At 36.2% G+C, this 13,427-nt stretch overlaps 4 protein-coding genes and 7 long non-coding RNA genes across 11 annotated transcripts, besides 1 other annotated feature; 6 read left to right on the forward strand and 5 right to left on the reverse strand.

Moving 5' to 3' along the window:
- The first annotated feature begins 92 nt into the window (after positions 1-92).
- Positions 93-345, forward strand: SPOM_SPNCRNA.4822. The gene has a single exon (NR_194178.1). It is a non-coding gene; the product is annotated as a non-coding RNA (long non-coding RNA).
- SPOM_SPNCRNA.4823 lies at positions 163-2,434 on the reverse strand. Its single transcript, NR_194179.1, has one exon. It is a non-coding gene; the product is annotated as a non-coding RNA (long non-coding RNA).
- Positions 656-2,350, forward strand: frp2 (ferric-chelate reductase Frp2; the record flags this gene model as incomplete). Its single annotated transcript, NM_001021178.1, has 1 exon — positions 656-2,350. The coding sequence occupies one exon, from the start codon at positions 656-658 to the stop codon at positions 2,348-2,350; it is 1,695 nt and encodes a 564-aa protein (NP_595271.1).
- Positions 2,435-2,613: 179 nt separating the features above from the next.
- SPOM_SPNCRNA.4824 lies at positions 2,614-3,043 on the reverse strand. Its single transcript, NR_194180.1, has one exon. It is a non-coding gene; the product is annotated as a non-coding RNA (long non-coding RNA).
- Positions 3,044-3,111: 68 nt separating this feature from the next.
- pfl3 (DIPSY family glycoprotein) lies at positions 3,112-6,366 on the reverse strand. The gene has a single exon (NM_001021179.3). It carries the CDS (start codon positions 6,190-6,192, stop codon positions 3,271-3,273), a length of 2,922 nt encoding a protein of 973 aa, NP_595272.1. The 5' UTR covers positions 6,193-6,366; the 3' UTR covers positions 3,112-3,270.
- Positions 3,244-5,065, forward strand: SPOM_SPNCRNA.4825. Its single transcript, NR_194181.1, has one exon. It is a non-coding gene; the product is annotated as a non-coding RNA (long non-coding RNA).
- Positions 6,064-7,187, forward strand: SPOM_SPNCRNA.1379. The gene has a single exon (NR_150256.1). It is a non-coding gene; the product is annotated as a non-coding RNA (long non-coding RNA).
- Positions 7,188-7,579: 392 nt separating this feature from the next.
- SPOM_SPNCRNA.322 lies at positions 7,580-9,758 on the forward strand. The gene has a single exon (NR_150258.1). It is a non-coding gene; the product is annotated as a non-coding RNA (long non-coding RNA).
- On the reverse strand, positions 7,674-9,316 carry SPOM_SPNCRNA.4826. The gene has a single exon (NR_194182.1). It is a non-coding gene; the product is annotated as a non-coding RNA (long non-coding RNA).
- Positions 9,759-9,811: 53 nt separating the features above from the next.
- Positions 9,812-10,165: an LONG TERMINAL REPEAT.
- apl2 (AP-1 adaptor complex beta subunit Apl2) lies at positions 10,164-13,272 on the reverse strand. The gene has a single exon (NM_001021181.3). The coding sequence runs from the start codon at positions 13,163-13,165 to the stop codon at positions 11,114-11,116; it is 2,052 nt and encodes a 683-aa protein (NP_595274.1). The 5' UTR covers positions 13,166-13,272; the 3' UTR covers positions 10,164-11,113.
- On the forward strand, positions 10,268-12,855 carry naa38 (putative NatC N-acetyltransferase non-catalytic subunit Naa38). The gene is made up of 2 exons (NM_001021180.4): positions 10,268-10,439; positions 10,588-12,855. Exons 1-2 carry the CDS (start codon positions 10,292-10,294, stop codon positions 10,656-10,658), a joined length of 219 nt encoding a protein of 72 aa, NP_595273.3. The 5' UTR covers positions 10,268-10,291; the 3' UTR covers positions 10,659-12,855.
- Positions 13,273-13,427: the final 155 nt, after the last annotated feature.

The raw sequence follows: 13,427 nt of genomic DNA on the forward strand, positions 1-13,427 counted from the left end.
TACAATGGAGGATAAATGTTAACTAATAATGATTATCTTATATCTATGATCTTATTATGAGGTACAAAAGCGTCTCCTTCAATATCCAAGATCCATATTTAGTTTTTATATATCTATTTATTTTCTTTATTTACTTTTGGCTTGAATATGCCCATGTCATTTGGAGAAGGCGTTGCTATCTGATCAGATAAAATTTTCTTGTTACCTCCGATTCAAGATTTATGTATAGATAAATACAGAGGGAGATCTGATAAGTTACTTTACTATATCAGATGAGGCTTAATGAAAACCAAAATATTAAATGTATAAAAACGTATACATGGGCGCCTTCGTTGATGATAAACTATTTTTTTAGATTAAATTTTCTTTTTCCGTGTTTTTTTTTCTCTTGCTAAGTTTATTTCGTTTTTTTCTTCTTTACTGCTTTGCATTGCTGAAGATTTATGAAAGATTTGGCTTTTTATATTGAGGTTTGTATGGTTTGGTTGTGACCAAATTAGATATCCAATCGATTTTCTCAATTTAAATTTTCTATTTTTCACTCTATTGCTTTGAAGTGCTTTTTTTTTTACGCTCGATTATTATTTGGAAAATTTAAAGTCAACGCCCTGGAGCATTTTCCATCCTTTTCTTTCATTGCAAAATCACAGTCATCATGATTTTAGCTAGAGATGACAAATGGACTTTAGGCTCGATTGCCCTGATTTTCGTGCTGCTTATAGGGTTTGCATTGCTCTTCCTTCTGGAGCGTTTTCGAGTCAAAGAAAAGTCTCGGACCTTTAAAGACTGTGTAAACGTTTATCAATGTCCGAGTAAGGGAGAAAGAGTTTATCTGGCGCTGAGACACTGGTTTATATTTTTGGCTACTCACAAAGCACAAATGACATTAATATTATCTCCATTGGTAATGTTGGTTACCATTCCTTTCACTGGTAAGGAAACAAAAAATAGTATTGCATCCTATGATTGGAACTTAACCGGTGTTGCTGCACGACTGGGTTATCTCTCTTGTGGTCTTTTCTTTGTTTCCTACTTTTTCAGTTTAAAAAATAATCCTTTTTGCCTGATGTTGTTTTCATCGCATGAAAAAATGAACTATCTTCATCGCTGGCTGTCTGTATATGCCGTTCTCATCAGTGTACTGCATGGAATACTCTTTATGATATTTTCAGCTCAAAGCTATAAACCACTTCTGTATGATAAAATATCGATCTACGGATACTTCATTACGGTAGTGTTGTTTCTAATGACCGTGGCCAGTCTTCCTTCTGTGCGTAGGAAATTTTTTGAGTGGTTTTTCGTCCTGCATCACACTTGTAGCGTTTTGATAATCTTTCTCATATGGCTGCATCACCCCAGAACCATTGTTTATATGAAAGCTTGTATCATTATATACGCATTCGACAGAGGATGCAGACTATTTAGAAGCATTTGGAATCGCTCAAATTTTCGCATTTACCTATTGAATGAAGACATGATATATATGGTGGGTCGTAAACCGAAAAGATCGTTTTTTGCATTGCCATGGGCTGCTGGAAGTCATGTTTACATAAACATTCCCTCCCTCAGTTATTGGCAAGTCCATCCCTTTACCTTAGCAAGCGCTCCTTTTGACGATTTTATTGAACTTTTTGTCGCCGTCCACTCAGGATTTACTGAAAGGCTGGCTAACCGCTTATACTCTATGCCCCATGAATATCCTAACTTTTCGCTCGCACCAGGGACTCCCGAGTCTTTGTCGAATACGTATCGTGAATTGAATAGTTTCAAATCTTACGCCGTTGAGATTGAAAATACCGCACAAGGACACACGTATGAGCCTGAAGACTTATACCTAGAAACGACTGTTTTTATGGATGGCCCCTATGGCACTACGTCCAATGTATTCAAAGAGTACTCTTATGTTCTGCTTATTGCGGGGGGCGTAGGGTTTTCATATACTTTGCCAATTCTTCGCGATTTAATTTTAAAAGAATGTAATGTTACTAGCATCACATTTATCTGGAGTTGTCGATCGCTTTCCCTATTAAAAGTTGCTTCGAAATCTCTAAACTCGCTTTTACATCAGAGCAATGTTCGCCTAAAAATTATAAACCATTTTACCGGCAGCATCTCATGTAAAGAGTCTTCTGAATTTTCGAACCAAACAACCGAAAATTCTGAAATGGAATTTTTTGATGACAGGCCTGATCTAGACATGTACATTCAAAAATTTTTTGATTATGTCGGATATCAAACAGCTGCATTAGCAGCGTGTGGTTCCCAGAGTTTTTTGAAACGCATCAAAAACTCCGTAAACAAAAGTATATCATCTACGACTGATATTTACCAGCACTATGAAGAGCTCTAATTTCATGTTTTCTCACTATGCAAGATGTTTCAGACTTCTTGTTCAATTTAACATTCCAATTCTGTTTTCGTTTAATTATCCCTTCTTATATTAAGTCATAGCGCAAACCACCATAAAAGTTTGTAATAACAAAATATTTGTACAATTAAAGACTTCTCAATTATATAACCATACTAAATGACCCTAAGTAATATTTTATTTTATTGTCTATTAGGATAAAATCTGTAGATAACAAAATCTTAAGAACTAAATGACTGCTAAAAACATCAGTAACTACTATCATTAATCAGAAATCTGAAGAATAAATCAACATTGTAGAAATCCTTTTCTCTGCAATTTGCCAAAGCTCCGATCATGTTAGTTGAGCCAGTAAATAAAAAAAAAGAACAAATGCTTCCTAACAAATCTACATTTTATCCATAGAGAGCAAAATTTTACGATTGTTCTTTTATTTACAGAAGCATCCAGCTTAATTTTTATAATCAATTTGAAAAGCAGCTCTGAGTCAACTAAAGAAGAACGAAACATGCCGCCTTGTTTACTACTAATTTCAAGGTCTGCGAAATCCAATTTTTTTAAGAGTTTAATTTAGCAAAACCTTGCCAGTGTTCTATGGCTGCCTTTAAATCTAAATTATAAGGAGTAATGTCTTATACGTGAAGTTATAATTATCGATAAACTATGGTTTCTTATGAAGAGCTTTGCAAATGCTAAAGAATGCTACTGGAATCATCGGTAACAAAATAATATAAAAAATAGGATAATGATTTAGTATATATATATATATATATATTAATTATTAGTAATAATTATTAAATAAAACATCTAAGTTTATTCATAAAAGCAACAATTAACGACTGTAGAATTTTTTATTTTTTAACTCACAAAACACCAGTACGCGATAGAGAATTCTCGCGAGCTTATAAAGGCACAGCCTTAAAGTAAACATTTGATGCACGAACTTTTTGATTCAAAATAGTAGATGACGATGAATCCATGGCTTTGAAAAAGAAAGTGCTGTCAGCCAAAATTTTAACATCTAAATATTCGGAAAATGCGCCGTAAGTAAGCTTAAACTTGTAAGTTCCATCTCCTTCATCCTCAATGAAAAAGTAAGTTTTGGCAAGATCACCCTCCATAGTACGGTAATAAGGTCTTTCATCACAACATGTAACAACCCGCTTCAAAGTACTATCGTAGTAGAAAATTCCTTCAGAACCGGCGGGCGAAGGGTTCGAACTAGCAATACCAAATCCGTCAGATTCCCGGTAAGTCAGGTAAGAAGGAGAGATTGAATCGTTTTCGACAAGAATACGGAATGCATTACTGCTGGTACATTTGCTATTACAGCCAGGGAATAAAGAAGGTACCACTTGTAATACAGTACCAGTAGACGTACCCGAAGCTGTAGCCACGGTAGTAGCATACGAACTAGAGCCCAATGAAGTTGTAACAGTAACATACCCAGCAGTAGGTTCAACGATCATTACAGTTCCCGATACTGTACCCTGTACAGGATATGTGGTAGTATATCCAACTGATCCAGAAACAACCGTTTCAGTAACAACACCAGCAGTCGGTTCAACAACCTCAACCGTTCCTGAAACAGTGTCATGAGCCGGATATGTAGTAGTATATCCAACCGATCCAGAAACAACCGTTTCAGTAACAACGCCAGCAGTAGGTTCAACAACCTCAACCGTTCCTGAAACAGTGTCATGAGCCGGATATGTAGTAGTATATCCAACCGATCCAGAAACAACCGTTTCAGTAACAACACCAGCAGTAGGTTCAACAACCTCAACCGTTCCTGAAACAGTGTCATGAGCCGGATATGTAGTAGTATATCCAACTGATCCAGAAACAACCGTTTCAGTAACAACACCAGCAGTAGGTTCAACAACCTCAACCGTTCCTGAAACAGTGTCATGTGCGGGATATGTAGTAGTATATCCAACCGATCCAGAAACAACCGTTTCAGTAACAACACCAGCAGTAGGTTCAACAACCTCAACCGTTCCTGAAACAGTGTCATGTGCGGGATATGTAGTAGTATATCCAACCGATCCAGAAACAACCGTTTCAGTAACAACACCAGCAGTAGGTTCAACAACCTCAACCGTTCCTGAAACAGTGTCATGTGCGGGATATGTAGTAGTATATCCAACCGATCCAGAAACAACCGTTTCAGTAACAACACCAGCAGTAGGTTCAACAACCTCAACCGTTCCTGAAACAGTGTCATGTGCGGGATATGCAGTAGTATATCCAACCGATCCAGAAACAACCGTTTCAGTAACAACACCAGCAGTAGGTTCAACAACCTCAACCGTTCCTGAAACAGTGTCATGAGCCGGATATGTAGTAGTATATCCAACTGATCCAGAAACAACCGTTTCAGTAACAACACCAGCAGTAGGTTCAACAATGATATGTTCACCGCTGACTGTTCCACTAGCAGAAACTACACTAGTAAAAAACCTTGAACCAGACACTACAGTCATAGTGTTCGTACCAGCGGTAGGCAAAACAACCTCTACAGTTCCACTCACAGTGCCACTAGCATCCGTAGTAGTGGTAAAGAACTTTGAACCGGAAATTTTAGTAACAGTACGGGTTCCGGCAGTAGGGATTACTACCTCAACAGTACCACTAGTAGTTCCATTGGCAGGGAATGTGGAAGTATACAATTCAGAACCAGAAATCTCGGTTTCAGTGACAGTACCAGCAGTGGGTATCACAACTTCAACTGTGCCCGTCCTTGTTCCACTAGCAGGATACGTAGTATTAAATATTTCAGATCCTGAAACAATGGTTTCAGTCACCATACCAGCAGTAGGGTAAACAATAACCTGTTCACCGCTGACTGTTCCACTAGCAGAAACTACACTAGTAAAAAACCTTGAACCAGACACTACAGTCATAGTGTTCGTACCAGCGGTAGGCAAAACAACCTCTACAGTTCCACTCACAGTGCCACTAGCATCCGTAGTAGTGGTAAAGAACTTTGAACCGGAAATTTTAGTAACAGTACGGGTTCCGGCAGTAGGGATTACTACCTCAACAGTACCACTAGTAGTTCCATTGGCGGGGAATGTGGAAGTATACAATTCAGATCCAGAAACGGCTGTTTCAGTAACTGTTCCAGCAGTGGGTATCACAACTTCAACTGTACCACTAGTAGTTCCATTGGCAGGAAATGTGGAAGTATACAAGTCAGATCCAGAAATCGTAGTTAAGGTGATTGTCCCTACCGATAGATATTTTGATGTAATATCATTAACGCTGGTATTTGAATTGGTGATGCGATTGGAATACGGCGTTGTAATATTTGACGATCCTGATGTTGAGTAAATAGCAGTTGTCGTCGGATTTGTAGGCAAATTGGTTGACCAGGTATCGTTAGTTGATTTATGCCTCTCTGACGATGGATGATACTCGTACACAACATCATCGGTCCCTGTAGTATCATAATAGACAGACGTATAATCAGAAGTTCCACTGAAGAATGTAATTGTCTTCGTATTATGTCGCTGAGAAGAGGTTGTTGAAACATTATTAGAAGTAAATTGACCACTTGTTGATATCAAAGGCGAAGAAGTACTTAACAATGTCCCGTTGGATAGGCTTACGCCATTACTATAAGAGTTGGGGGGAATGGTAATTGTTGTTTCGTACTCGCCTTGCGAATAAATAGTAGTATATCGCAGACATGTGTCGCCATCGTCCCGGCGCACAAAATCCTTATAATCTACCTTGTCATGCTTCTCTGCATTAGAAGTCGATTTTAGTGTAAATGCAAGAAAGAGAAGCCTTAGTAGAATTTGGGGAAACAGGCTCATGTTCCGCGAATCTCTGTATCAATCAATCGTAAAACACAATATACATAAATAAAGCTTTTGCACTTTTGATCCAGAAGTTCCCAAATCGGCTAAAATTACTCGAACATAAAAAACCAAAACTAACTAAGCAGGTTGAAAGCTTTTTATACTTCGCAATAAAAAATTCTCAAGTCTCTCGATCCGTGTACCCAGCCAGTGTGTTTATAGGGATAAAATAAAATTACATCTTCATAGAAAACTCCGAAATTTTTCGGCTTCAAACAGAACAGATGGTAGGCAAGCAGCCGTTTAATCCTGACTGATTTTAAAAATAACTTTTTTAACCTTCCTGACCATATTGCAATGTTGGATAAAATATTACCGTACCGGATTTATCCGAATGCTTGAATGGCTTGAGATTTCCCTATGTGAGTACTATCTTAAAGAAAAAAAAAAAAAAAAAAAAAGGAAAGGAAAGGAAAAAGAGAAAAACAAAGAGATTATTTTCTTCAGTCCTTAAAAAGTCTATGGTGAAACAGTAAACGAATTTGGGAGATTTATTAGCGAATTTTTTTCCATTCCTGCGAGTAACTGATGTGTTCCATTTTATATACTTGATGAGAGAGCGTCTAAAAATTTTATACTGCTTTTCTGAATTTACATAGACTAATAAGAAAACCCGCACTAGATAGGAAGATTGACTAAAGAAGAAAGGAACAAAATTTACGACTTAAATCCAGTGATCTGACAAAATCTTCTGCATATTGCCTAAATGTGATGATTTTTCGTTTAATTTCCAGAAATAACATTGTTTTTATTTATGATTTAATCTTATTGTCACGTTCATTTGTTGTTTTCTAGTTTCATGTAGATCGTCGTCTCTTTAAGCTCACTTGACTATTTGGGGAAACCTGGGTAAACGAGAGAAAGCATCGCTCTACAAAAATAGATTTGCTAAAATATAAATTGGTTTATTCATAGAAAACTTACATAGATTAGTAACAAGTACAGAAATCTAAAACAAACTCTATCGTAAGCTTATTCGAAGGTTATAAATGTGGATGATGGGTGAATAATTGAATAAAATGAATGTACACAAGGTTTTCTATACGCAACGGTGTTGTATGGTATTAAAAAAAAAAGATACCTTGCAAATAAAAGGAGGATAAATTGAAAACATTAATAAATTAAAAAGAAAATCAACATTGAGTAAAAGCAAATAAAATAAATCAAAAAGAATAAAGAAAAAAATAAAATAAAATAAAAAATAAAAAAATGATATGCAATGACGAAAAATTATGAAATATACAATTCTATTCTATTTCATTTAATTATTAAATTTAGTGGACGTAAATTAAAGAGAAAATTCAAATTTAATATAAAATTATTAATTTTGTAAGTTTAGACACAATAATCCATCAAGTAAGCATAACTCTGACATAAAGTAAATAAAAAAAAAAAAAAAATTAAAAAAAAAAATTTAATAATAATTATAATAAAAATTTAAATGAAAAACTGTTCAACATCAATACTTATCATAAATATTCCGACTCAAAACACTTCCTCTAAGAGTTTTTTCATCTCACTCATAATACTTTTTCTATCCAAATTTCCGATGTTTTTTCCCATACCATACATACTGTGGCTTAAACTGATAACTTACTATTCCTCCTTAACAGCCAAGAGTTGACTGTTTTACCAAGTCCATTTCGAACTGCTATGATCGTTTAATAATGTCATTTTGCACATATTTGTTTGCCATATGCATGCACATTTGCCATGCCCCTTGTCCATCTTCTATGTGCTGCTGGAAAGTCGGGTAAACGGGTAAAATTGAAGGTTTGTAGCATGTGTGTATGTGCTATCCCATCTAATGAGCTTGGATGGAGTTATTTGCTTACTGATATTGCAAAGGGGGAAAAGCGAATTGGAGACTTTTTTCTTGCATTAGAAGGGTACTATTGATTACCTTTTGTTTAATAGGGCACCTTGGCAGAATGCGAAAAAGTAAGCCAGAAAAAAAGGAAACTCTAGAAAAAGAGAGGCAATTGATTAAAGAGTATTAATAATAATAATATTTAAAGGAAGAAAAGAAAAGAAAGCCAATAATCGACTGCTAGAATATCCAACCCATTTAAATTTTTCATTTTTTTAACGAACTCTCGGCCCATCTCGAAAACATATTTTATCGATACCAGCCTTCTACTTCATTAACAAGGATAGAGTACCGATGGACTACGATAGGTGATTTCGCTGCACCCGATTGCTGTATATTGTATTTCGCCCCTGTGACCGTTAAGATTTTGGTCAGACTGAGTGCAGCTTTCGGGGTGCAATAGTAATGCCAAAAATTCAATGGCGTGACATGCGATAATATCGAAATTTCTGTAATGTAAAGCGACTCAACTTTTTCCTGTTCGACAAAATTTGATCATAGGGGAAAAAACGAGATGAAGTTTGGCTATTCATATAACGATGAATTTTATGTGCTGGAGGGAGCTCGGTTGAACCTATTACCATAAGTATTTTTTACAAACACATAATTTTACTGTTTCGTAGCACGGTCTATTATTGTAGAAATGTTTTAACCTTTATAAGCGAGATAAAACAGTCAACTCGTTACGCAAACTTATCGACACTTTGCGAGAGTTAAAGTTACCAAGCTTTCCTACATCGCTGGTTGGAAAGACATAGTTAAAATGAAGCTGGTTTGCTGGCTTTCAAAATAGGAAGATTTCCCAATGTTTTAGTATATAACCGAGATCGCTTAAAATACTTTACTCTGATATCAACAACTCTATGTTCATATCCGTTATCAATCAACAGGGAATTGAGGAACCGTAGCAGTTTTTGTTAAAGTAGAGAAAATGTCAAGTGACCCATAAACTTGTAAATTGGAGATGAACGAACCCCTTAAAAAACCCATTAACGAAACGATTCCCTCTTTTTTTCTCATACAATGAGTTCTTAATAATAAAACTCACATGACAAGTCGGTTCATGAATTCACTTTACTTTGCACTAGACTGCTACAATTCCCTCTCCTTGAAATTTCCAGTACTGCATTGGGACGAAGTTGCCTAGTGTCTTGCCGTCGAAAGGCAGTTTTTGACTCGGCAAGCTTAGAACGTTTTCATGAAACTCTATCAATTGCATAAATGGATGCAAAGACAAACTATTCACGGCATTTGTTTAAACTATTTTTGGATACCGCGATGTAAATAGTATGTATACGGCCTTGATATCCTACTGTACCAACTGTATACTAAATAACGATGCGAAGCGTAGAGGGTTGAAATCAGTAGGAAAAAATACCTACTTTCTGGATTATAATTTCAACCATTCTTTATGAGAATACATTCATGTTGTATTTAGGATCGGTAATTATAGTAATCTACCTTCTCTTTCATCAAAACACACTCTTCAACATGCTAAAAGATCGATACAAAATAAAATCGCAAATGGGATAGTCCGCGCTATGTTATAGAGCATTACGTTGCCATTACTCACCCCACATTCAGTTACTCTATTATACGTAGTTTGTGATACTTAAGGTGATATCGTATACTATGTAAAGACATGCACCAATTCCGTTGTTTAAAATACCAATGTTAATTGCACAGTTTTCAATTCTCCCTAATGTTACGCAGTTTGGTATCTGATTTAAGGATACGGAGAACTGCGGTGAGTTTTCCTTATGGTCTATTTATATTACAATACACAGGTTGTATAAGTAGCAACTGAGTATAGGTATTGTATTAACTGGGTTATAATGTTACCTATCACTAATATAGCTCATAACTGAACTGAGGAACGAGGTTCAGTTGTAACGCTATTTATAATATTTCTAAATAGTTGTTATTAACGGGTATCTATGTATATAGACGGATAATTACCCGTGATTATCAATAAACGGATCTTAGCTAGTATTCCAACATATGACATATAGTGATACGCAACGTAGTGTATCATAGCATAGCGTTATATTAATGGCACTACATTACTTTTTACAATACGATGTTCAAATTTTGTGCATTGCGTTAATGTTTAGTATTTTCAGAGTATGTATATCCACTGCTATTGATTTCACTTCCCCCAAGCTTGATGAATTTTCCTTGATCATGGAAAATGGAGAGATTTTACTGACCAGCTGGCTCAATCGGTCAGTTCATATTGAAATTTTTGATGAGAGAAAATTCATCGGAAAGTTCTTGTGCACTGACAGAGAAGGCGCTGCCATTCTCTCAAATACCACAGAATACAACAAAGGTAAGATTGATATGTGTTCATGAATAGCGCGTCCCTCAAATTCAAGTAAACTTTCGCTGGGTTACTGTTTAAATTGAAAACAAACGTTCCAGCTAGTACCTCTTTCTGTTTTTCACCAATTTCGTCAAAACTAATATAATGAAATCAGGCTTCTCTAGAGCTTTGGGTTTAGTGGTGATTCCAGGAAAGCATATCAAAAGCTTCTCCGTACGTGCCTAAAGCACCCATAAATCTCCTTAACATTTTCATCTCACTTACGTATGTATGTATATATATATATATATATATATTGGAATGAATTCAAAAACGAATATCGCCAGGGATAATCATTACATTCGTACAGATTAAAAAACGCCTATAATTAACATTACAATCTGTACCACTCGTGATAGCACCTCAGTGATAATGATTACTGCAATGAGCAGTCCCTATTTTTGCTTCGCATCCATTTTAACAAATATTTTTTTATTTATTTATAAAAACGAAAGAAGAACATGCTTTCTATGTTAAAATTGACTTTCTGATTTGGGAAAAAACAACAATTGAAACATATCTTCATAAACTAGATGTGCATCAATCAACCTTATCCCGTTTTTCCCATTAGACAAACGAAACGAGATAAATATTAATAAAACAAATCATCATCTATCATGCCACTCATCTGTCGTTTATCTTTAAAGCCCTAACAGATCATCTGTTGCCGATCTAGCCTTTACAGGTTCAGCGTTATTTGTGCTCGGTGCCTCAAAAGCCATGAACAAATCCATTGCACTATTTGAGCCCGACTGAGGTTGTGCGCTGGTTATTGGAGAATCACTGGCAGACGTTGCGCCTGGATCAGTAAAATCAAGGTCAAGCAAATTTTCAACGTTGGCTCCTTTTTCAATAGCTTCATGAACATTGGCTTCTTCAATGTTCAATTCTTCAACAGCTCGACGCTGTATTGCGTCTGCGCCAAACTTGCCCTGGCCAATAAAGGATTCCGGTAATTTATGGTATACAGAAGCAAGAGTTGTGATTTCACACAACAGAGCATCCAAAAGTGCCTCAGGTAGATTGTTATTATAAGATACGGAAGGCTTTTCGCAACAAACAATTTTTTGAGCTTTACGAACATTTTCAGGTGTCAACAACCGCTGATATGCAAAGGCACGATCCCTTAAATCCTGATTGCTTGATTGATTAATTGCATAATTTAATACTTTCTGTACGAGTTCTTCATCGTTTCCTTTGCCGTTCATCAAACTCAATTTTACAACAGCCGTCAGTAAAGCCAATTGAATCTGTAAATCTTCATCCGCCATAGTAGAAATCATTTCGGATAATAGTTTAGAAGAAGTAGGTATAACGTGTGAAAATTCCCCTAAAATCCAAGCCATACTACTACGGGCTCTAGGGTCACCAAGCTCCTCAATGACACGAGAAAGATATGGAAGTAATAAGTCAATCTTTTGAGGGTATTTGCGCAAAACCGTTTCCATCACCACCGTGACTTCTTGAACCATATAACTAATATTTAACTCATAGATTTCAAGAAATATGGAGATGCAATCATTGATGACGCTTGGAACTTTCAATGCAACGTCTCCAAGGCATTTAATCGTTTGTTTCACAAATTCTAGTTCAACTTCGGAAACGTACGCTCGAAGCTCGGAAATGGTCTCGTTAATGTTTTCGTCACATGCAAGCATTGTAATTATCTTTAGTTTCTCCATTTTAATATAAAGAGGATCATTATATTTGCAGAAAAAAACCCGAGTTTTGACATCAAAAATAGAAGGCCTCTTTTGTAATATTAAATTAATGTTCCGTAAGGCTACATACTGGATTTCTGAGTCCGTAGAAAGTAGCGTCAAAAGAGGAGGAGCCATTTTTTTGTACAGAAAGTCTGTAAAGTCACTGGAAAAGAGAGGGATATGTACCATTATGACTTTCACAGCGGACAAAACGACACCACTATTTGCATGTTGGAATTGAGGAACCACCCTTTCACAAACATATTCAGCTTCCTTGATATCAGAAGTGCGAAATCTAGCTAAAGAATTCAAAATAGTAATCCGACCCCACTCATTACACTCACTCAAAGCAACCATTAGCCTGTCTGTCATCGTGTAAACTACATTAAAATATCCCTTTTCAGGGTCCTGATCATGAATTTCAGCAAGTGAGCGGACTGCATTAGCCACAACCACAGGATTCGGATCAGATACCAACGCCTGCAATTGTTCGATGAAACCATTTGATGCACAGTATTCTCGATCAAGGTCATACATCTTTACAACACAAACCGCTGCAGCCTTACGAACATAGGGATGCTCATCCTTCAAAGCTTTTCGCAACGGATCTGCCAAATAGCCAATGATTTTATTTACCCGAATGCAACCCATAGTTCTAATTGCCAGAGCTCGTAAAGTAGGATTATATTCCTCAGAATCCTTTACAAAAGTATTAACGGCTAAAATACAAAGATCAGGGTGTGTTTTGGCATAGTTAATTAGATATAAATAAACCAGTTTTTTCAAGGTGATATCGCGAGTAGCTAGGTTCTTTAAAACATCGGGAAACAGACTAGACACATCCTTGCCAACAGTCATTGCGGCAATAGTCCGTTTCACAGCATCAATTCTCTCGTAGGCATACTGAGAAACTAGTCCCTTTTGTAATTCACTTGTTTCGCTTTTTTTAAATGCCTTAAAACGGCTCGATTGAAACAACTTTGGAACCATTCGGTACTATTGTATAATTCCGCTCTTTATGTAGCTCTTTTAAAGGTGGTAAACGTCCTAAGGTCAAAAACACGTTTACATATATAAAGCAGTGGTTCAATAATCATGTCAAGTCAAACCCATTCGGTGAGAAACACCCACTCCCAGAAGTAACAAAGGTGACAATATCGAATACTGAAATCCAATTTCTATATATTCATGATTTCATTTTCAACCTGCAATGCTTTAAACGCTACTATTATGACCTTTAAATAAATTTTAA

The sequence above is a fragment of the Schizosaccharomyces pombe genome (assembly GCF_000002945.2).
Source record: "Schizosaccharomyces pombe strain 972h- genome assembly, chromosome: II".
NCBI lineage: Eukaryota > Fungi > Ascomycota > Schizosaccharomycetes > Schizosaccharomycetales > Schizosaccharomycetaceae > Schizosaccharomyces > Schizosaccharomyces pombe.

Excerpts from the sequence above, each read along its gene's own strand:
- apl2 (NM_001021181.3), bottom strand. The coding sequence starts at position 13,165 with ATGGTTCCAAAGTTGTTTCAATCGAGCCGTTTTAAGGCATTTAAAAAA.
- naa38 (NM_001021180.4), top strand. The coding sequence starts at position 10,292 with ATGGAAAATGGAGAGATTTTACTGACCAGCTGGCTCAATCGGTCAGTT. Across the intron at positions 10,440-10,587 it reads TACCACAGAATACAACAAAG|GCTTCTCTAGAGCTTTGGGT; the intron begins GTAAGATTGATA and ends TAATGAAATCAG.
- pfl3 (NM_001021179.3), bottom strand. The coding sequence starts at position 6,192 with ATGAGCCTGTTTCCCCAAATTCTACTAAGGCTTCTCTTTCTTGCATTT.